The following is a 22,162-nucleotide window of genomic DNA, read 5'->3' on the forward strand; positions in this document are numbered from 1 at the left end:
TTGTTTGTACAAAACCAAATTGCCAGAGCACACGATCAGTGGAGTGCCACTCGACGATCGCATAACAGATCAAAGGGACCACCGCCATCCAAACATCTGATGGGCCCCTCAACTCAGGTGAGATGCACATCCTCACATCATCATTAGAATATGAAACATATTCAAACTAAAACAAATATATATAATTTTTATCAAAATAATAATATAATTATATAACTATAATACAAAATTGATTTTTAAACATTAAAATGCATACCTTTGTGCCAGCCTTCTGATCGATTAGCACCCTCATTTTTTCTAAATCATCAGGTAGCTCCCGATGATTTTCCTGTCAATATACCACCTATTCAAGGAATTTTTTTATTATACACTATATAAAATGATTAATATACGAAATCAGTTTTATAATTACCTCAATAGTAGCCGAAATACGAACGGGTTCTTCACAACAGGACATAAAAAGGGCAATCGATACCATGCCCAAGATTGCAGCAGAAGGAGAAATCCACCGATAGTTTTTTTCCTGTAGTCAGTCGCTCGACACATCTCCCTATACAGGAAAGCCAAAACTGTCAAACCCCAACTCAATGATCCAACCAGATGAAAGTCGCAAAGATGTCGCAACCACATACAGTGAACTTGGTTGCGCGATTTGTCTGGCCTCAGCAACCCTCCTATCAACTGTAGTATGCATGCCCGTGCATACATTTTAACTTCATCATCAGAGGCGTCCTCGCTCAACTCCCGAAAATTTGCATCTAACCAATTTAACGGTATCCGACCACCGTTAAAATTTTGCGGGACACATCCTAGATAATCTCGGCATAAAGTAGTCCAGTTACCGTGCGCCATCCCTGAAATCACATCTCCATCCACCGGAAGCCCCAAGTGCATAGAAACATCCTCAAGCGTAATCATGCACTCTCCGCACGGAAGATGGAATGTGTGGGTCTCCGGCCTCCACCGCTCCATTAATGCAGAAATAAGGTCTGGTTCTATCTTACAATGGGCTTCATATCTACCTATGTGACCGAATCCAGCATCTACTAAATACGGCCAGACACAGGTAAGTATCACTAACTTAAGGTTCCTAATAAAAGGATCTAATATACGACCGCTTTCCTAAAATATAAATAATTACAAAAATTAATTTATAAACTAATAATTATGCATTAAATAAATAAATTATTACTAATAATTTAAATTAAATTAAAATGTTAAAATGTTACCGTATCAGCAAAATGTCGAGATATATGATTTACATCCAAACGAAGTAGATCGCCTTCCATTTTATATCTGCAAAAAAATTAATTAAATAAAATATTAAAAAATTTAAATAGTTAAATAAATTACTAACAAAATACTAAATATAATAAAATATACCTTAAAGAGCTATAAGATAATATAAGAGTATATGAGAGAAGTTAAGAGGATTTGGTGTGATTAAAGTGATTGAGATGAAAAGTATTTATAGGGAGCGAATGGGGTGTGACGGGTGAGCTAGTTGGGTAATTAAAGATAACGTGAGGTACGGGGGACGCGTCTTTCTGACGCATGTCATAATTACAGGAAGGCGCGGCCCCTGCACCGCGCTATACCCCTACGTGGCATAAGGCGCGCCCCAGGGGTTACGCTTTAGCCAGCGTGTAACCATGTCAGCATAAGACGTGCGACAGGGGCACCCCTTACCCCATGTGGCGCCAGATCAACATAAGACACACCTCAAAAAGCGTATCTTTCTGTAAAGAGTGTTGATCGATAAATAAAGATAAAAATGTATCTTACAGGTAAAAAAAATTTATCAAGGACCTAGTAAATCACTCAAATACTTTTATTTTTATTCCGTTTTAATCACGTAATTATTTTGTTTTAAAATATATTTAATTTACCTTAAGGGGGTGATTGGATCATGGAATTTAAGATTCCTGGTGGGTATTTTTTTTTAGATTCAAAATCCCATGTTTGGATGGGAAATATTCCCAATAGGAAGGAATAATATATTCCAAACAGTAAAAAAAATTCTCTGTTTATCGGGAATGTTATTCCCATGCTTTTCTTAGGTATTCTTTTATTCCCTGTTCTATGGGCTAAAATACCCTCTTTTCCCGTTTACCTCCGCTTCTTCTCCCAAGCGTTCTTTGTTCTTGATTTTGATTTCACAATCTTATCTCCAATCCAATCTCTTTGATTTTCCACCGTTAATTCTTCCATTCTTGTATCTTCCACGATTCCAAGCTCTCTCTCTTATCTTCTCTTAAATCCCATATTTTCCCCAGATTTTCCCGTTTACCTCCGCTTCTTCTCCCAAGCGTTCTTTGTTCTTGATTTTGATTTCACAATCTTATCTCCAATCCAATCTCTTTGATTTTCCACCGTTAATTCTTCCATTCTTGTATCTTCCACGATTCCAAGCTCTCTCTCTTATCTTCTCTTAAATCCCATATTTTCCCCAGATTTTTTTCTTTTCCTTTCCTCCCCTCTTTCTCAGGAAAGAACGAGAAAGGAAACTTGTTTAAGGTATACCCAGATCTTGTTCACTTCTTGCTTCAGTTTTTATCGTTTTCACAAGTTTGTAAACTGTAGGTTTCTCTTGATTTTCTGAATATCCTCTGTTCTATTACTTGGGTGTTTGTTTCTCAGGAAAAAAAGAGAGAACCTTTTTACTTCTTGGGGTCCAGTTTTTCATCATTGTCTCAAGGTTTTGAACAATGGGTTCCTCTTGAATTTCTGAAACAAGGGGAAATATTTGGTCTGGAAGAGTGATTTCAATCAAAAGATCCAAGCTTTAGTGAAAGAAAAAGAAAATGAAAATCTAGTGTGATGTTTGTGAAAGAGCACAAGCAACAGTGATATGTTGTGCAGATGAGGCTGCACTTTGTGCTAAATGTGACATTGAAGTTCATGCAGCTAACAAGCTTGCAAGCAAGCACCAAAGGCTTCTCCTTCAGTGCCTTTCCAACAAGCTTCCTCCTTGTGATATTTGCCAGGTTCAGAATTTCGCTTTTTCTGGTTTATTTCATGAATTTTTTGTAATCTTATTTATCACTAGCGTTACGAGATCCGAACATAGTAATTGTATAAGAAATTAATCACGTCGTACTATGGATTTGAATCCTCTTAATACATGCTGAGTTTGAATGTTCTAACATAGACTGTGAATCTTGTGCATATATGTCATACAGGACAAAGCAGTTTTCATCTTTTGTGTTGAAGATAGAGCCCTTTTCTACCGTGATTGCGACGAACAGATCCATCCTGTCGGTAGCCTTGCCGCGAACCACCAAAGGTTCCTCGCCACCGAAATCTGAGTCGCCTTGAGTTCGAGTTGCAATAAAAAGACTGAAAACAATGTGTTGGAGCCACCCAACAAGAGTGCACCTCAGACTTCAATGAAAACGCCGCAACATCAGCACTCAAGCTTTGCTTCCCAATGGGCTGTTGATGATCTGTTAGAACTCTCGGACATTCAATCTCTAAACAAGGTGAGAAACTATTATTAATCCAACACTACGATTCGAGTTCGATTGAATTTTATTCGTCTTCCAATAATGTTTTTGTTCCTTGTTTTGTTGCAGAAAGAGCAGTCTAAGCTTGGAGAGCTTGAATGGCTGGCAGACATTGGTCTTTTCGGTGATCAATTGCCTCAGGAGGCTTTAGCACATACCGACCTACCCATGCCTCTTAAGAAGCCTAGAATCGAGATCCCAGACGATGACAACGAGTACTTCATGGTCCCTGATCTAGGATGAGGTTGTATGTGATGTGATCAAACTATATAGTTTCATATGTACGCATAGCATCTCGTCTTGCTTTCCGATTATGTTGCCTTCGTTTTTCTTTATAGGAACAAGTTTTCGATGCGCTTTCGAACATGAACATACATATATGATCTTCAAGTTCATGGGAAATCATACTGCAATTTCATATAGATTTGGCTTGATCAATTCTAGAAGAGTTGTTTTTGAGGTGAATAAGATACTATTTGTTCAAAATCTTTTTAGCCTATTAATAATATATATATACGTTTTACAGAAATTGTTTGGAACCCGAATCTTTTAGGAAGAATAATAGTCTTTTATACTACTGATGTTACTCAAAATATTAATGAAAGTTATAGTTGTGTCTCAATCCCATTAAGGAGAATAATATTCTCTTTTACTATTGGATTTACATGTAAATTCCCGTTGAGTGACTCATATACCAAAATTAGATGTGCGACGTGAGTCGGTTCGGTTTAGTCGGGAAGAAGACTTGGAACCTGAAGACAACAAAAAAGAATTAAAAAAATTAAATAAATAATTTGAACCATGGACAAATCTAGTGACAGCTCCATGCTTGTTTCACCCAATTACAAAATTTTTGTATAATATTTTTGTTGATAGAAAGTAGGTTGAAAGGAGTAAAGATCAAATTTTGTGCCTTAGATAAAGAAACCAGTTCACTATCTTTCTACTTGATGTTCAGCGTCTTTACTTTATTATCATCGTGTAAATTATACCATCTAAATGTAACTATTTATACCTTATGCCCCCTAACTTACGTTACCATCAAATAAAATCTTCAAAGAAACGGATTCGATCTCATCCTCTTCTTCGAATTCCGTTGTCGTTGCAATGGTTTTAGCTTCAGTGTTCGCACTTGTTCATTCGATAAGGTTGAGGTCGGACACCAGAGCTCTTCAAGCGTTGAGACGTTCTATTGACCCCAACATGATTCCACCGTCGTCGTACATCAGTTCGTGGGATTTCTCGGTGGATCACTGTTTCGTTTCCTGAGATGAAGAAAACTTCTATAGCTCTAAGCCATATTTGTTTTGTATGCAAGATTTACACATGATCCATTGAGACAGCAGAAAAAGCAATGTTTTATTTTATTTAAGCATTGCAAAAAAAAATAATGAATTTTAAAGCACAATGAGAAGACAACAACATTTTGTTAAAATATTAACAAATATAATGATGAATGACGGTGAAATATAAAATTATAGATAATATGATTTTTAGTGTTATATTTTCTTACTTATTTGAATTATGTTTTTGTAATATAAATTAATGAGATAAATAATAATGATAAAGTATGCATAATTAAGTATAAATATAAAAGATAATAAATTATTGTATATAGAAGATATAATAAATATTATATATTAGATAACAAAAATAATTTACATCTTTTTATTATTATGAATATCTATGAAGAATTTCCACAATGTAAACATTTAGTTAAATGTTGATGTAAAATTTTAATATATTTTTACATAAATTATGTAAAAATTAATATTAATTAAAATTAAAATAATACATGATATATTTAAATACTCAAGTAATATATTATCAACAAATAGAATTTTTATATAAATAATTTTTATTTAAATATTTAGAATTTCACTTGTTAAAAAACAAATATAAAACAAGGACAATTTGGTAAAATATACATTCCAGTAATCTTTTATTCCTCCAACCAAACACTGTAATCTTACATTCCTGCCAAACCAACCAAACACAGTAATGTAACATTCCCAGTAATCCTATTCCCTGGTAATCTTTTATTCCCACTGATAATCTTACATTCCGTGAACCAAACACACCCTAAGTATTTTCCTAGAAAACCCACTAGTGGGAATTAAACATCGCTCCAAAAGAATTAGCGCGTCATCAGATAGTCCCACGTGGCCAGGTCCCAGCGGCACCGACAACAGACACATACCCTCCCTCTTTATAATCCCCCAGATCTCAGTTTTCCGCTCCATTTCCCTCCCCAACTCAGTCAAATTATTTTCCTAGAAAATAAATCACCAGTGAGTCCCTTTTTTTTCTTCTTAAAAATCAAAATTTTCTCTTCTTCATTTGCAGTTAGATTTGTTGGTCGAAAGATCCGTAACCATATCACGGCAATCTCTCAATTTCGCTACCTCGTCATACCGGCAGATAATTTCCTCTGCGCTATCGACTCTAAATTCCCCTTTCCCCTTTGTTAAATTTTCTGTTTCTTTATAGAATTTTAGTGTTTATTCAGGTGTAAAGTTCTAGTCTTCTTCTCTTTTGGAATCTGTGGTCCAAGCTCAGGTCTTACCGTAACAGATGGATTGAGATTTCGAGTTAGGGTTTTGGGATCTTTTTGCCTTCTTTCAACCGATAAAACCGACTTTTGAGTTCTTTTTCTTTGGGATATTTGGGGGATCTGTTGAGATCCTGGTGATCGAACTCTGATGAGACGCGTCCTGTGGCGTTGGCTCCTTTCGAAGCAATGGAGAAAGGTTCCCCTAAAAATCAACAAACCCGGCTCTGTTTCTTAGCTTCCTTATCAGCTTTCTTCTGGATTTTGCTTTTGTATTTCCATTTTGTAGTTCTAGGAGGGAGCACCACAGTCCAGGACTTAGTTCCATCACCACCGTTCAAAGTAGACTTAGTTCCATCACCGCCCATCAAATTAAACTTAGATCCATCACCGCCAATCAAATTAGATTCTCCTCTCACTCCTTCTCGGGTGACCTATGCCCGTAAAGAGAAGGAGAAACCACCAGTGGTGAAACCCGTTAAGAATACGGCTAGTGAAAGGGTTGTGGCTTACCCTTTTATGAGAGCTTTAAGAACGGTGGATAACAAGAGTGATCCGTGCGGGGGGAGGTACATTTATGTGCATAAACTTCCTCCTAGGTTCAATGAGGATATGCTTAAGGAGTGTAAGAGTTTGAGTCTTTGGACTAATATGTGTAAGTTTACTAGCAATGAAGGGCTTGGTCCACCACTTGAGAATGTGGAAGGGGTGTTCGAAAACACCGGTTGGTACGCCACGAATCAGTTTGCGGTGGATGTGATATTCAATAATCGAATGAAACAATATGAGTGCTTGACCAATGATTCATCCATTGCAGCCGCTATATTCGTGCCCTTTTACGCCGGGTTTGATATTGCAAGGTATCTTTGGGGATATAATATCTCGAGGCGTGATGCTGCTTCGCTTGATTTGGTTGATTGGCTGATGAAGAGGCCTGAGTGGGGTATAATGGGAGGCAAGGATCATTTCCTGGTGGCTGGAAGGATTACATGGGATTTCAGGAGATTGAGTGAGGAGGAAACTGATTGGGGTAATAAGCTTCTGTTTTTACCTGCTGCAAGGAATATGTCAATGCTGGTGGTTGAATCAAGCCCCTGGAATGCAAATGATTTTGGCATTCCATATCCAACATACTTCCACCCTGCCAAGGATGAGGAAGTCTTTGTATGGCAAGACCGGATGCGAAAATTGGAGAGGAAGTGGCTTTTCTCTTTTGCAGGTGCGCCTCGCCCAGGCAACCCAAAGTCAATAAGAGGGCAGATTATTGACCAGTGCAGAAAGTCGAATGTCTGCAAGTTGTTGGAATGTGATTTTGGGGAGAGCAAGTGTCATTCACCGAGCAGTATAATGCAGATGTTCCAGAGCTCTCTGTTCTGCTTGCAACCTCAAGGAGATTCATACACTCGGCGATCTGCTTTTGACTCCATGTTGGCTGGTTGTATTCCTGTCTTCTTCCACCCAGGCTCGGCATACACACAGTACACTTGGCACCTTCCGAAAAATTATACTACATATTCAGTGTTCATCGCAGAGGATGATATTCGTAATCGGAACGTTAGCATTGAGGAGAGGCTTAGTCAAATCTCTCCTGAGCAAGTAAAGATCATGAGAGAGGCAGTCATAAATCTCATCCCAAGCTTGATATATGCAAACCCTCAATCTAAATTGGAGACGCTTCGAGATGCTTTTGATGTTGCTGTGCAGGCAGTGATCAATAAAGTTACAAAGTTGAGGAAGAACATTATCCAAGGGCGGACCGAATATGATAACTTTGTGGAGGAAAACAGTTGGAAGTATGACTTATTGGATGAAGGACAGCGTGAGGTTGGAGCTCATGAGTGGGATCCTTTCTTCTCAAAACCAAAGGACGAGCAGCAGAGAGATCAATCTGCGGAAGCTGGCAAAAATTCTTGGAAGAACGAGCAGAGAGATCGATCATAAATCCAAGTTGATGAAGCAGGAATTGAATAGTCTCCCTGTGGGTTCCTTGTTTCAAACCAAAATATAGAGAGCTTAGCCTTGTTTCAAACCAAAATATATATGCATAATCTCTGCTTTCTTATACAGTTTTCTGTTTTTTGAGCTAACTATTTTGTTATTGATTGTTTTTGTTGTATTTTTAGCTGAGATTGTTTGTTTAATGTTTTTGTCTTATACAAGAAATAATAGCTAATGATATCAGGTTTTTGCTTGAGACATCGTTTCCAAGAACACCTTACATATAAGAGGAAAGTATATTTATTACATATTTGAATTTGATATATATAATATTAAAATTTTGATGATTAAAATATAAGTGCCCTAAAAACTCAGGGACTAACAATGTTGTTTAAGCAATTTTCTTAAGAAAACGTGTTAGCCTGTGTTCTGGGTCTGAGCTGGATGACTCTAGAAATTACATGAACAAATAATAGGAGCCAGCACATCACAGATGGACTTGGACTAGAACTTTCCAAAGATAATTATATCATTATGCCAAAAAAAACACTAAACGCGTCCATATCCAATACTCATAACCATGTGTAACAAACAAAGAAGCATTTCAAGCGAAGCCTCTCACCATCAAATCCAAAATTTATACAAGAAAGGCATACAACAACTGCAGTACCTGCTATGAACTTGTGATTTACTATTGTACGAAGACGACAGCAGCAGATATAGGTGACAACAGTGGTCGAGATCGGAGACTACCGAAAAACTAGCCTCTTTCATCTCCTTCCCAATTGTTCTTCTCCTTAGGCCCTGTAGGACCTTCCTCTCCATAGAGTTCAACAGGAAGCTTACCGAAAATGTTCGCCATGGAATACCGAAGCATCAGAGGCACACTGTTAATAATTCTATCCAACTCTGTTCTAGAACCATAGACAATACTTGGACCCCATTTTCTCATAACTGCAACCAACCAGGCTCGGAAACAACCCCTCCAAGATACTCGACTGCTACGAGTTCATAATGAGTACTGGAATCAATGTAGAAATTACTACGAGCAGCGTCGTTTCTAATCCCAATTCCTAGTTTTGCAGAACCCTGAATATAAGTACATGGGTGAGGAAAGCTCGCGTGTCCACTTCTCGATGAGTAAACAATCGCTTTATTCCTTGTATGTACCCCAAATCATAAGCATTAACCCACAAACCACCACTGTGCTGAGAGAAGTATATGCTCCAGAGCTCTCCAGTAAAGTTGCATATACGGAGAGTAAAATGCTCCCAATCACACACATGCTGACCAACCCTGCTAAGTGCAAAATTCATAACACCGACTTTAAGAGTTGCAGGCCGGGCTGAAAATTCACATAGCAATATCAGTGGAAGTCCCACCGAGAGCCGACTTCACATGTACGTATAATTTAGCGCTTTCTAAATTTCCTAATTTGACATTATTTCTCCTATCACCACTAGGCAAGTCTATCCAAAATTCACTATCGTTTCTTCCACCACTCGGAAGATTTGACCCATCAGCATCAATCGACTGGCCTACCGAGTCACCTTTCTGAACTGAAGTGCTCCATTCTCGAAAAACCGTGAAACAGAAGAAGGCACTCATTAGGATGGAAAAATAGAGTAGGTCCTTAGTGATTTATTAATGCATGAATCTGATCACAGTTTGGCATTGCATGTAGTTTAGAATCTATATTCTCCAAGCATGTGATAGGCAGTTCTTGTCCGGGTGTCCAACGGCTATTGCAAGAAAAAGTCCCAACAGAAACACCTCTACCCAGCATCCATCGATGGGAAGGTCTCGTGCTCCATGTAAGTAGTGTTTAAGTTAAACTCTGAATCCTAACTTACCTCTAAAACTATCTCTTAATTTGTAAAAAAGATGACTCATATCTTATTTATATCTCTAACTCGTATATATAAAAAAACCTATGTATCCTCTTATGTAATATGCAATTTTTCTTTGAATAAAAATAATTTCAGAACCGGAAAACTATGTTTACCGGAACCAGAAAACTCTGTTTCTTTATGGTATCAGTCACCACCGACGTCGATCTCAGCCTTACTGTCGCCGCCGTTTGTCATCCTTCCGACCAGCAGTGTGCCTTATGTGCACTGCGGTCCTTCCAATTACGAAATCCTATCAACACACCACCCATCACAGCGTTGTTCTTCTCCAATCGCATCACCCTTTGCAGCACTGTCCTCTTCGCAGTGCCACCCTCTTCGTAACACAGCCCCTTCACAGCGCTGTCTTCCTTGCTGCGTGACCACAACAGTGTCGCTTCTTTCACAGCGCTGCTCTCATCGCCATACTACTCTTGTCGCGCTGCCCTCATCACAGCGACAACCCTTCCCATTCCACTGTTTGGTACCTGTTCCGCCGTTGTTTGGTACCTATTCCGCCGTTGTTGATAACTGTCCGGCCAGTACTGTCTCCTCGCCGCACAACCCAATCGATACTCATCCTAGCGCCGATCTCCTCAAATCTCTGATTGTCACTTATAGCAGTGTTCCCTACTAGTTCGCGACATATACCAAGCTCTCAATTTCTCGTCAGTCATGGCATATTCTTCTTCGTCCAACGTGTCATCCGAGGCTGAAACTTCCATTGTTTAGCCGTCTCCTTCCGACTCGGTTTCCTCGACCATTACTTGTCATCGTCTAAATAGTGAGAATTACATTGCCTGGTCTCAACCCATGCGTCTGTTCATCACCAGTTGTCGGAAAAAACAATATCTCTCTGACAGTATGCCGGTCTCCGATCCCTTCAACCCCAATACGACACTTGACTCACAGAGAACACCACGATTATGTCCTGGCTCCTCGACCCTATGCTGCCTGACATCATGCTAGTAGCAACTATTTTCATTGTGTTATATTTTTCCAATATTTCCTGTTACAATGTTTGGCAGAGGCAACCGGAGATCCATCTTTTTGCTGCTCGATTCAAGGAGCAGAATTGGGACATACCGGTTGCTCGAGCTGCGTATCAACTTGTTCACAATGATATTTCACCTGGTTTTCTTGAAGCAATTATTGAACATGCAAACATGGAATGCCATCTGGTAAGATTGTGCTAGCATGCCAATGTGATTTTTTATGTTACTTGTTTCATAGAGGTGGTTTGTCTCGATTCTTTAGGGTAAACTTGAAGATGACTTCTCTATATATGTGCAAGCCATTGCCATTGAAAAAACAAAAGAGCATTCTCAAACACTACCGATACCGTATGCACAGTACTCTAGATTTTCATACTTGGTAGGTGGCCGTTCTTGTGATGCCTAATTTCATTATGCTGATATGATTTGTGCAAAATGGAAAATGATTTATTTTTTATTCAGGAGTCGGTGTCAATAATATTAATCATTTTCACAGAAAAATGACTGACAAATTTTATGTGTAGTTCACCTCTCCTTTATTTAATTATTTACTTTTTGATATTACGCTACTAGTAGTGCTATTTATTTTTGCTTGTCGGTTTTTCTAGTTTCAAATGCCATTAATTTCATCCTAATAAGCAGTAGGCTATTAGCTCTGTAAAGCATTTTTTGGTGGTTTATGGCTTTGCTTTATTCTCATTAGTTCCAAATGTTTATTGTCATAGCTACTTAATTCATGAGTCATGACCGAATATCTTTCTTATTCCCTTTGGTTTTGTTTATAGGTTTCTGGAAATGCAGATAAGGCTAGGGAAATTCTAATTGGAGCACTTGATGAAGTCCAACTGTCTAAACCAATCCTTGAGGTTCTCTCTCTCTCTCTCTCTCTCTCTTACACACTCTCTCTCTTCATTACATATTTTCCAAACATTTTCCTGTCCCCGATTTCTGATTTTGCTTTTGTTTTCCCCACAGGCCTTAATATATTTTGAAACAATTTTGCCACCACCAAAGAAGATAGATTATTTAGAATCATCAGTTGTCAAGTTCATATCCCTAACTCAGATGGCAGTGCTGCAGACAGGGAAGATCTATCTAGCATATTTTTGGAGGTAATAATTTTGTTTGAAAACTGGTAGATTACCAGCTTATAGCGATCTATTCAGGCCTGGCTGGTATCAATCTGTATAAGGATTTTTAAAATTCTTTTAGGCTTTAAACAATTCTCGATGCTTTGTCTCTTGTGATAGTTTAATTTGTTCATAATTTTATTCTAAAATAAAATGTTCATTAAATTTGGTTCTGAACTTGGCTAATAATAATTTATTAGGTGGTTTAATATTTATGTTTTATTTATTTGATGTTTAACAATTTTGGGTATTAGTATATATTCATAATTATGAAATTTTGTATTTATAAACATATAGATTTATGTGATGAAGGTAATTTGATTATCTTTATATTTGTTAGAAAACCTGAAATATGCTGTATGTTGGAAAATATTTGAAAAATGGCATGGCCGCTGGTATGGTACTATCTACCTGCCTTCCGCTTAAACTGTTTTTTTCGGTTATTGACGAGTGGAGGTTGGGGTTTGCCCTGGAATTGAAGCTGCTTACAAGTTATCACTATAAGATTGACCTTCTCTAAGTCTAAGACTATATTTGAGTTGACGGTTCTGTCAAAGATTGAATGTTTTGGAATGTCACAAGATTGTGAATGCTGTCTGAAAATCTGTATTGAATGCTCTGATTGTTTAAATTGGTGGCCAAATGCTAAATGTTGTAGAATACTTTTACTGGTAGCTTAACCTTATAAAAGAATTGTGCAGTTCTTGAGTCTCTTTGGAGATGCACAGTCTATTAAAAAGGCAGAAGATCGACATGCTAAGCTCTTTCTACCTAATAGACCAATGACAAATTTAAGGAAGCGTCATGCCGAAGATTTCATGTGTTCAGATAAGACAAAGCTGGCAAAGTCTTACTCTAATGACCCCTCAGATGGTCAGTCCTTGATGAGTGCTTATCCAAATGTACTAAACCAGTGGTCAGCTGGTTATGGTGCACAACCTCAGACTTGGCCTCCCACTACACAGGCACAAACATGGACTCCTGGCTACGGCCAACAGGTATATTGCAGTTTTTTTATGTATCTTTGAATTGTATTTCAGGACATGCTTGTCATGTTTTCTTGACTTATTCTAGCCTGTCTTTATGGTTTCCCCTTAGAATTGTTATTTTATGTAGTCAAGTGTTTGAATTATACTGCAATTTTGTGAAGGGAAAACTAGCCATTGTTGGCATGCCATTTATAACTGCCAAAAATTCCCTGTCGAGTATCAATGGTTTGATATGGTTTCATATTATTCTACTCTTTGATCGACAATTCTATGAATTCTCATCTGTAGGCTGCATATGGTGCGTATAGTAGTTATGGTAGCAATTATTCTACGTCAAAAATGCCCACATCAGCTCCCCAGAGTGCCGCATACGGTGCTTATCCGACTGCATATCCCGCTCAGGTATACAACTATCTGCAATCACTTCCTATTTGTTTTATAATTATTTGAAAAACTACAATTTTAAAAGACTAGTACCCACCCTAACGTACCAAGCCTATACCACTCACTTTTGAAAGAAGAAATTGAAAACATTGAAGTGTAAGCTTCTCAGGTCAATAATTACAAACATTTGAAAGGTTTATGTACGTTGCTGCATGTTGAAGCAATGTTTTTGGAATGATTTTCGTATAGATTTTACATATTTTCTTCTCATTCAGCATTCAAGTTTGAAATCTCTTTTTTCTCGTTGGGATCCCTAATATCTTGCTGTAAATTTTTGCAGGCCTTTCCTCAACAAAGTTACGCTCAACCAACGGCTGCCACGATGATACCTCCAGCCCAGCAACCTGCTGCAGCAGTTCCTCAAACAACTTAATATGGGACTTACAGCTGAGAATGCAGTAAAATATGATTATCCGATTTCTTTATTTCTACCTTGAGAAGGCTTAGCAGGTAGCTGAGGTGGACATTTTTGGGGTAGAAGAAGCGGGGGGGGGGGGGGGGGCGTTCGAGACGTTCATGCATAGATGTCTGTTCTAGTCTACAGTGGTAAACCGTGGTTTAGGTATTGTTTCTTGAAAGAGAGATCATGGAACAGGCCAACCGAAAAAGAGTAGGAAACTAAATTGATACAATTCGGTTCATTAGTATATTGTTGATGTGTTTTTTAATATTATTATTAGGGAGTTTTATGATCATCTTACCTAAATTACATTAAATAGGCAGAACGGTTTGAAATATTTGATCAAGGAGTACCCTGGGACATCTTCTGATCGAGAGAGCAAGAATTTGGGATTGAGTACCTGGGACATCTTCTGATCGATTGAAAAATAGATTCAAACAAAAGAGAAGTGAAATGCAAACAATCTAATACTAATCTTGTAGCAAAATATGATCGGTGATCGCCAATAATTGGCTGCCAATAGCGGCTGAAAAAGTTCAGTGCAAAAAATTAAATCTTTCTAAAATTTAATGAATACATTTTTAAAGTTTAGTGCCTAAAATAATGTCGTTTTAGGAACCAATAACAACACCAAAATGACGTCCCTTTATCCATGTCATCACAATAACGGAAAAATGCGTCCATGGTATATCTGGTTTAGTTTACCTAACTAAAATAAACAAAAACCCTCCTCTAATTTGTTTTGCTCTCCACTGCAAAGCTCGCTTCCTCCTCCTGGTATGGTTTTGATCCAATTCTTTCTTCATTGTTTCAAAATCACCCGACTTTGTATTTTCTTCTGCCATATATATATACGTTGAAGAAATTGACCTTTGGTATTATTATGTGAAACGTCTCTACATTTGAATCCCAAACGCTTTTGTCTGTTTCCGCTTTGTTTCTGAGTATTTCTCTGCTTAAGTTGTGTTCGTCTACCGAGGAACTCTCGGCTTAATTTATTTCCCTCGTGCGGAAAGTGTTCAACTTTACGAAATTTTGTAATGCAGTATGCACGGTGAGAATGGATTTGTTTGGTCTTTAGAAAAACACTATAAATATAAGAATAATTGGTCTTCAAGGGCGTGGCTTGGTAAGGTAAAAATATGAACTAGCTTCCTTTTGCATGTGATCATGGAGGTTTTGGCTTTTACTTAATTTCTTACTGAAATATCTCTATGTATAAAAGTGTATTAATTAGAGGATGCATGTGGATCTTCGTCTTTGGATTATCATTTTGTTTCTCTTAGTTTGTTTGTAGACTTCAGAAGTTAAAAGAAGAGTGTTTGTCCCCGCTCTGATTATGGCAAGTTAATTTTTCATTTAGTTAGTTATGCATGCCATTCTTTTATCTTTGGGTTGTTTTGCTCTTCCGCTGCTACTTCTCTACTTCTATTCCTGGCCTCACTACCGGTGTTTAGGGGGTGAGCGTTAGATCTGGTCGAGTCGGGTAAAAAAATTTCAAGTTATACAAGTTGACAGTACTATTTTATAACTAAAATTTTATTTGAAATTTTTAGTTTCTTTTTAAATTTAACTGCAAATATGTATAATATTATGATACTATTTAATTCCAATTTAAATAGTTTTTTATAACAATATGCAATACATAAATATTATGGTACTATTTAATTTTTATAAAATTAATCCATTAATTACTAGAAATTTTGAGTTATTCGAGTTCTATTTTATAACTCGACTCAAATTTGAATTTTTTTGAGTGGTGTTTATAAAATCACGAGTCGAAAAAGTTGATTTTCTTTTCGAGTCGAGTTGAATTTTGATCACCTCTATTGATGTTATCTACCTCTTCTCACCAAATGCAAAATGTAGGTACAAGTATTGTGGCTGAGAAAGCATTATGCACCAAAACCACGAGTTGTGCAGGCCTTCCGTGCAATGAAGGATATAGGAATTTGTGAGGAGAAAGTGAAACCAGTGTTGAAGAGACTTCTAATTTTATATGATAGAAATTGGGAGCCAATTGAATCTGAAAACTATAGAGTTCTTGCTGATGCCATCTTTGATGAGGAGGATAGTAAGGTACACTTTCCTCTATAATTTGTTTCATTCCAGTTTTAATTCATAAATTGATTTGTTTTTGATATTGATCTTGCTTTTCAGGTTCCAGAACCTAAAAAAGACGAGAAATGCATCGTATGTGACTCATCTATCTAACTTTGCTACCTTGCAGGATGGAGATATTGGAGATGATTCAGTACTTGATGACCTGTAAGACCCTTAAAAAGATTGAGAAAACTAGGTGAGGCTTCTCCTTCTCTCAGGAATGGAGGCCCAAATGTGTCTGGAACAATAGAACCTAGGCATTTGGCAATGGTAGGAAGATATGAACACATTTCACATTCATCTCAAATGCATTTTAGTATTTGTCCGCTATTTGTGAGTATTATATATGGGTGCGGAAATATGTGCAAGTATACACAATCGAACAAATAATACAGTGAAAAGTGAGTATCGTCTCCACAGAGATTGAAGAAAATTGATAAGTTCGGTCAAAGCGCTTTACTATGTCACCTAAGTAAAGTTAATGATGTTATTTGCAAATGAAAATGCTGTGGCAAAATGAATGGATGTTGTGGAAATTGTCTGATGGTAATATGGTAGCAGATTGAGATGTTATGGCAAATTGAATTGTGCTGAGTGCAAACAAATAAAAATGTAAAGACAAAAATAAACTGTAAATACTTGATTTGCTTATAAGAACTTTAGACTCCTCACACGACAAGTTACTGTGAGAATGAGTTATACGAGTTACTTAGGAAAATCTAAGTCTACTTCTCAGAATGGTTTTACTTCTATGCCTTATCTGCCCGACAGAGTTTACTGAGGGCACCCTATGCTATCTCTAGTTAAGGGACTCGACAGATTGAAGATGCCTTGGCAAAACGAATTGGCGTTAGCTACTGCAGGGATCCTATTGGTCCAGATAACATGATGTCTCAACAATACCTTTTTGCGACAATATAAACATCTAACCTATTGCTCATGCACAACTCTTTTTAGTCGAATGAAATCCTAGCCTTATCTCTAAGGTGGATTAGGCCTAGTTACTATCTAGAACCCCTTGCTTATGTGGTTCCTCCCTAATTTCTCTCGAATACTAAAGATGTGCTACTTAGACATTCTCTCGAACACTAAGTAATCTCCTAAGGAACGGCTACTCTTGTAGCTCCTACAACCTTAAGGCACTAAGCTTCATAAACAAAACATAATATAACATAGAAAAATAACCATTCATTAAAGCAAAACTTAAATATCCAAAATAAACTCCCACAAAATAGGATTAGTTCATGGTGGGGTTCGAAATAAGCAAGCACAAAGCAAGTTAATCCGTTCCTTACAACCCAAATAATAAATAACGAAAGCAAAGAGCAAAGGGAAGGAGGAAAAGCCTTCGACGTGCACTGTCGTAGCTTTCCTCGGCCACCACGAACTGTCCCAGCAAACTAGCTCATCTCGGACGTCTAGAACGCCAGCTTGTCAGCGGAGGAATGCCACAGCAAAAACGATTGACAAAAAAAAAAGAGAACTTTTTCTCCGAATTTTTAGGCTCTTGACGGTTGTCTAAAAATCTCCAAGTCTACTTAAAAAGTCAGGCTTCATCTTCTATTTATAGGGGGAGAATGAACCTAAGGTTTTGTGTTAAAATTACATTAGTACCCTAAAGTTCATTCCTTTTATGTGAGAGTCAGTGCAAAGATGGTAACTGGCCCCTCCTTTATGGTTGATTGCAGAAATCACTTTTTATACCATGACAGCTGGCTCTTACTAAAAATATTTTCTTTTACTTTTTATGCCCAGAAATGCCGTCCGAGTTGTCGCGGCAATCACATTTTGCTCAATAGTCTCATCATGTCATGGCAATTCCCTTTTGCTTATCATTGCTCCCAAATCCTACACATCATCAAACAAAACACCTTCCCCATAAAGCAGCACTGATTACAAAATAAAAATGCCTCGGTAAACAGAATTCCACCACATGGAACTATATGCTCCTAAATGCATCTATATGATCCTATATGAGCTTTTAGACAGTTAATAACTTAAGTGAAAAAGTTTCAAATATGACCTTTTTACGGAGTTATCAGTATTAAAGGAAAAGAACCGATGTCACCTTACGTTGCTTCGAACGGGAAAGTTACTCAGAGTCTCTCTTTCCTTGAGCATTAAAGATGAGCCCCCTATTATTTCTAAGAAAATGGTTGCTGATAAACTTGCTTTGATTATACCCAAGAAAGAGCCATTTTCCAATGAGATGCCACATGATGAGGTTCCTATTGTAGTTATTCATCCAGGTAAATAATTCACATATGATCATATTTGTTTTTGTTTTCGTCCCCTCCTTGATTCACTTTTCATTGTGAATCAATGTTCGATTACTGATTATCCTTGTGGCAGTTTTCAATCATCTAAATTAATTTTTTTTTGGATAAATAAATTTTATTACCCAAAGAAAGCAGTATCTGCTATAAAAAATAACCGATCACAAAAATATATGTACAATCAACTTACAACAAGAAAAGATCGGTTTAATCTATACCCAGGAGTTACAAAGGAAAGAGTTAATATTATCATTCCTATTTATGGCTTTTCCCCTTAATTTGATTGCAACTTCTTTGATGCAAATGAAGAGATCTTCAGCAGTTCTTGTTCGATTTTGAAAAATTCTTCGGTTGCGTTCCTCCCATAGAACATAGATTGTAGCACACCAAGCTATTTTAAAAATTGTTACGATGAGAGACTTGCCTTTCCAGGTGTTAGTAGCCCAATTAATCATGTCTTCCCAAGTTGAAACAGATTTCTTTATCCCATTATGTGAAAGAATTGCTTCCCATAGATAAGAAGCAGTTGAACAATCAAAGAACAAATGGGAGCGAGTTTCTATTGATGAGTTACAAAGAGTGCAGTCCCCGGATGTAGTAATCCCCATTCGTTGAAGTCATTCTCGAGTAGGAAGGCGATCGAGGAGAGCCATCCAAGCAATAATGCTATGCTTCGAAATATGAAGTGAGAACCAAATCAAGGATTGCCAAGAAGCTTTTTCACCATTAATTCTGATTTCTTGCCAGATTTCCCTTTTGGTAAAGGTGCTGTTTGAAATGGCAGGAAGAGCTTCATCACGTAACTTGAGCAATCTATTAAAACTCCAACTGAATTTCGACCCTCCCTCAATATGCCAAAAATTACACTCCTTTAAAACATGTTATGGCTTTTTTTTAATATCGGTGCTGTGAAATGTATAAGCTTGATTTTTTTGTTTATATGCTAACTAGCATCTATAACTATAACTTTGTTGGATATTAAAATTGTTGTCAATCTTTTTCTTAATTATTTTGTAATATTTTCCAAATAGTTTTAATCCTTTACTTATTTAGTTTACTATAATGCTTTTTCAATAGATTCATTAAGTGGAAGAGACTTGGCAATTAGGGAACTTTCAACCGGAAGATCAAATTGGCAGGAACCTCCAGAATCCTTGCATGCAGATGAAACTGTAGGTGCTGGTGCTTCAGCTTCAATGAGTGAGAAGTATACCAACTGTGAGCATGCAATTGTTCCTGTCGTAACAGCTTCTAGCGTAGAAATTGCCTCATCGCTGTTGGGTGAGGTAAAGATTTCTGTAAGCTGCCACAATTCTGCTCTTGGAAAACAGAGTTTCCAATTGCCTACCATAGATGAACTAAGAGAGCTGATGGAGCAGAGATGTCTCCGATCATACAAAATCATTGATCCAAATTTTGATCTCATCAAAATTCTGAACGACATGTGTGAGTGCATCTCCGAATTGGCGATTAATTCCTCTAGCCAATCAAAGGAAGGTGATGTGATGCCAGCTTTTGATGTGTTGAAGGGATCTCCTGCAAGGGATACCCTTGTTTCTGGGAGCTAGATTGTCAAATGGATCTTTCAATGTTCAGCACTCTTCAAATGGATGCGTTGATGATCTAGTGGGGAAGGAATTGCCGTTTCTTCCACAGCATGAACTTACTCTTAATGAATTAAGGTGGCTTCATGATGCGAGTGACATAAACAAGGTAAAGAAAAGGTTGAAATTTCATGGGTAAATGAAATTAATAAAGAGTTTCCAACACCATTTCAATATATATCAGAGAATCTGGTATTTCAAAATGCCCATGTTAGTTTTTCTCTTTATGGAATTGGAGATGAAAGTTGTTGTCCGACCTGTTTCGGAGATTGTCTCTTGTCTGATCAGCGCTGTGGATGTGCTTGTCAAGCTGGCAGAAAATTTGCATACTCTTCAGCAGGTGTTGTTGAGGAGGACTTCTTAGACGAGTGCATTTTGATGAATCATAATCCTCAACATCCATGTCTCCTCTATTGTACAAAATGCCCGGTTGAGAGATCAAAAAGGGTGACTTTCCCAAACCTTGTAAGGGGCACTTGAAGAGAAGAGCTGTCAAAGAATGTTGGAGCAAATGTGGCTGCAATAAGCAGTGTGGCAACAGGGTGGTTCAGAGAGGTGTAAATTACAAATTGCAGGTTTAGTTTATCCTGGTCTTGTACAAATTCCAGTCCGTGTTATCATTAGGTTGCTTTTCAACTTAAGGCATTCCCTTGAGTTTTTCTTCAATGACTAATTACAATGGCTGTTAGGTTTTCTTAACACCTGATGGAAAAGGATGGGGCCTCAGGACACTCGAAAAACTTCCCAAAGGAGCTTTTGTTTGCGAGAGTGTCGGAGAAATACTCACCATCTCTGAGTTTTATGCTAGGGACACAAGGAAACATACGTGTCCTATCCTGTTGAATGTTTGGGGGTTGAAGGGAGTTTCCAAGGATGAAGAAGCCCTTTGTTTTGTTGCCACATGTTATGAAAATGTTGCTAGGTTCATCAATCATAGGTTTGTATAGATGTTAAATGTATTGGACTTTCTATGGCCTGTAATTTTTGCCTACTCCGGTCTTCAAAAGATTTCAATTGCTTTTGCCTCTCTCTTTGTTGTGAGTTTCTGTAAGTTTAGTAATTGATTTTGATGACACTAATGAAGGTTACAAACATTAGTTGAGATATTAGCAGTTTAGCACTAGGAGATATGAAAAGATTACCTGAGAGATTTGTCTCATTTTCCTTTTTATATGTATTGTTTTAATTACTGCTATAGGTCAGGCATATGACGACAAACTCATTGGAAAAATGTCTGAGCACCTTCGATTAATAGACATTTAAAAATATCCAATTCCTTTTGTTTCTTATTTTGCTAGGTGCTTAGATGCAAACTTGATTGAAATTCCAGTCAAAGTAGAGACTCCAGATCTTCATTGCTATCATGTATGGAATACTGGTTTCATCCACCTTCCTAGTCCTATTTGTTTGTTTCAAATCTTTGCAACGGCAAATCTAATTAAGCGTTTACTGTGTACAGCTAGCCTAAGGGAAGTTGACGCGCTTGAGGAGTTAACATGGGTGAGTATTCTCATACGTCGAATAATGATTATTCGTATGCGTGGTATTTGAAGCGAACTGGATCAGTTCATGCATTTTAAATTTCCCCTGTCCCTATTAAGAGCCTATACATTCTGCATGCAGGATTATGGTATTGCCTTTGACGATCTTGATCATCCTGTCAAGGCTTTCCAGTGCAGATGCGGCGGTAAGTTCTGCAGGAATATGAAACATTCGACTAGCAAGTAATCGCCATGAGAACATTGATGCCAGAAATCATAGATTATTTCTGTGATTACTACCACAGGATACAAAGGATCTTCTTTCTATGGTGCAGGGTCGAAATCTGCAACAATCACCAGATGAACTGATTCCCTGTCGTGGAAGTGTTTTGGAATGAAACGTAGGTTTTCTGGGACGGCGTGTACATGTACTTCGAAGGTCCAAAAATCCAAATAATTTTTTCTTTTGTATATTTCTTTGTTGCTTCTTTTAATAATGGGGTAGCTGATTTTGATTTTTTTGGTTACTTTTAATGGGTAGCATAGATTAATGGGAAATAGCCAGTTTTAAACAGCATGATGCTGTTGTTTATCTATTGCATCGTGTTACCTGTCTGCTGGTACATTTGATTAGGTTATTACAACGTGAAAGTATTATTTGTGTATTTTAACTTGAAACTTAGCTTGGGTTTATCTATCTGTTTGCAGATAATGCCGGTGTCATCGTCAACCCCAAGGGGGAAATGAAAGTTGAAACAGCTCCATTTACCTATATCAAAATATTGAATTGTTGTATAAATTTCAAAACCTATTACATTATTGTTTCAATTTTTATATCGAAGTTAACATATTTAGA

The 22,162-nt window shown here is 37.5% G+C and overlaps 1 protein-coding gene, 1 long non-coding RNA gene, 1 other non-coding gene and 4 pseudogenes across 3 annotated transcripts; 6 read left to right on the plus strand and 1 right to left on the minus strand.

Moving 5' to 3' along the window:
- The first annotated feature begins 2,607 nt into the window (after positions 1 to 2,607).
- On the plus strand, positions 2,608 to 3,749 carry LOC120158231 (annotated as a pseudogene).
- A 2,031-nt stretch (positions 3,750 to 5,780) lies between these two features.
- LOC120158251 (xyloglucan galactosyltransferase MUR3-like) lies at positions 5,781 to 8,098 on the plus strand. Its single transcript, XM_039169138.1, has one exon. It carries the CDS (start codon positions 6,247 to 6,249, stop codon positions 7,996 to 7,998), a length of 1,752 nt encoding a protein of 583 aa, XP_039025069.1. The 5' UTR covers positions 5,781 to 6,246; the 3' UTR covers positions 7,999 to 8,098.
- Positions 8,099 to 8,618: 520 nt separating this feature from the next.
- On the minus strand, positions 8,619 to 10,609 carry LOC120158178 (annotated as a pseudogene).
- Positions 10,610 to 10,748: 139 nt separating this feature from the next.
- On the plus strand, positions 10,749 to 13,885 carry LOC120158179 (annotated as a pseudogene).
- Positions 13,886 to 15,759: 1,874 nt separating this feature from the next.
- LOC120158237 lies at positions 15,760 to 16,152 on the plus strand. Its single transcript, XR_005519209.1, has 3 exons — positions 15,760 to 15,921; positions 16,003 to 16,035; positions 16,073 to 16,152. It is a non-coding gene; the product is annotated as an uncharacterized LOC120158237 (long non-coding RNA).
- A 1,550-nt stretch (positions 16,153 to 17,702) lies between these two features.
- On the plus strand, positions 17,703 to 21,553 carry LOC120158180 (annotated as a pseudogene).
- Positions 21,554 to 21,826: 273 nt separating this feature from the next.
- LOC120158255 lies at positions 21,827 to 21,934 on the plus strand. The gene has a single exon (XR_005519212.1). It is a non-coding gene; the product is annotated as a small nucleolar RNA snoR137 (small nucleolar RNA).
- The last annotated feature ends 228 nt before the right edge of the window (positions 21,935 to 22,162 follow it).

The sequence above is a fragment of the Hibiscus syriacus genome, unplaced genomic scaffold (assembly GCF_006381635.1).
Source record: "Hibiscus syriacus cultivar Baekdansim isolate YM2019G1 unplaced genomic scaffold, ASM638163v2 tig00111309_pilon, whole genome shotgun sequence".
In the NCBI taxonomy this organism is placed as follows: Eukaryota; Viridiplantae; Streptophyta; class Magnoliopsida; order Malvales; family Malvaceae; genus Hibiscus; species Hibiscus syriacus.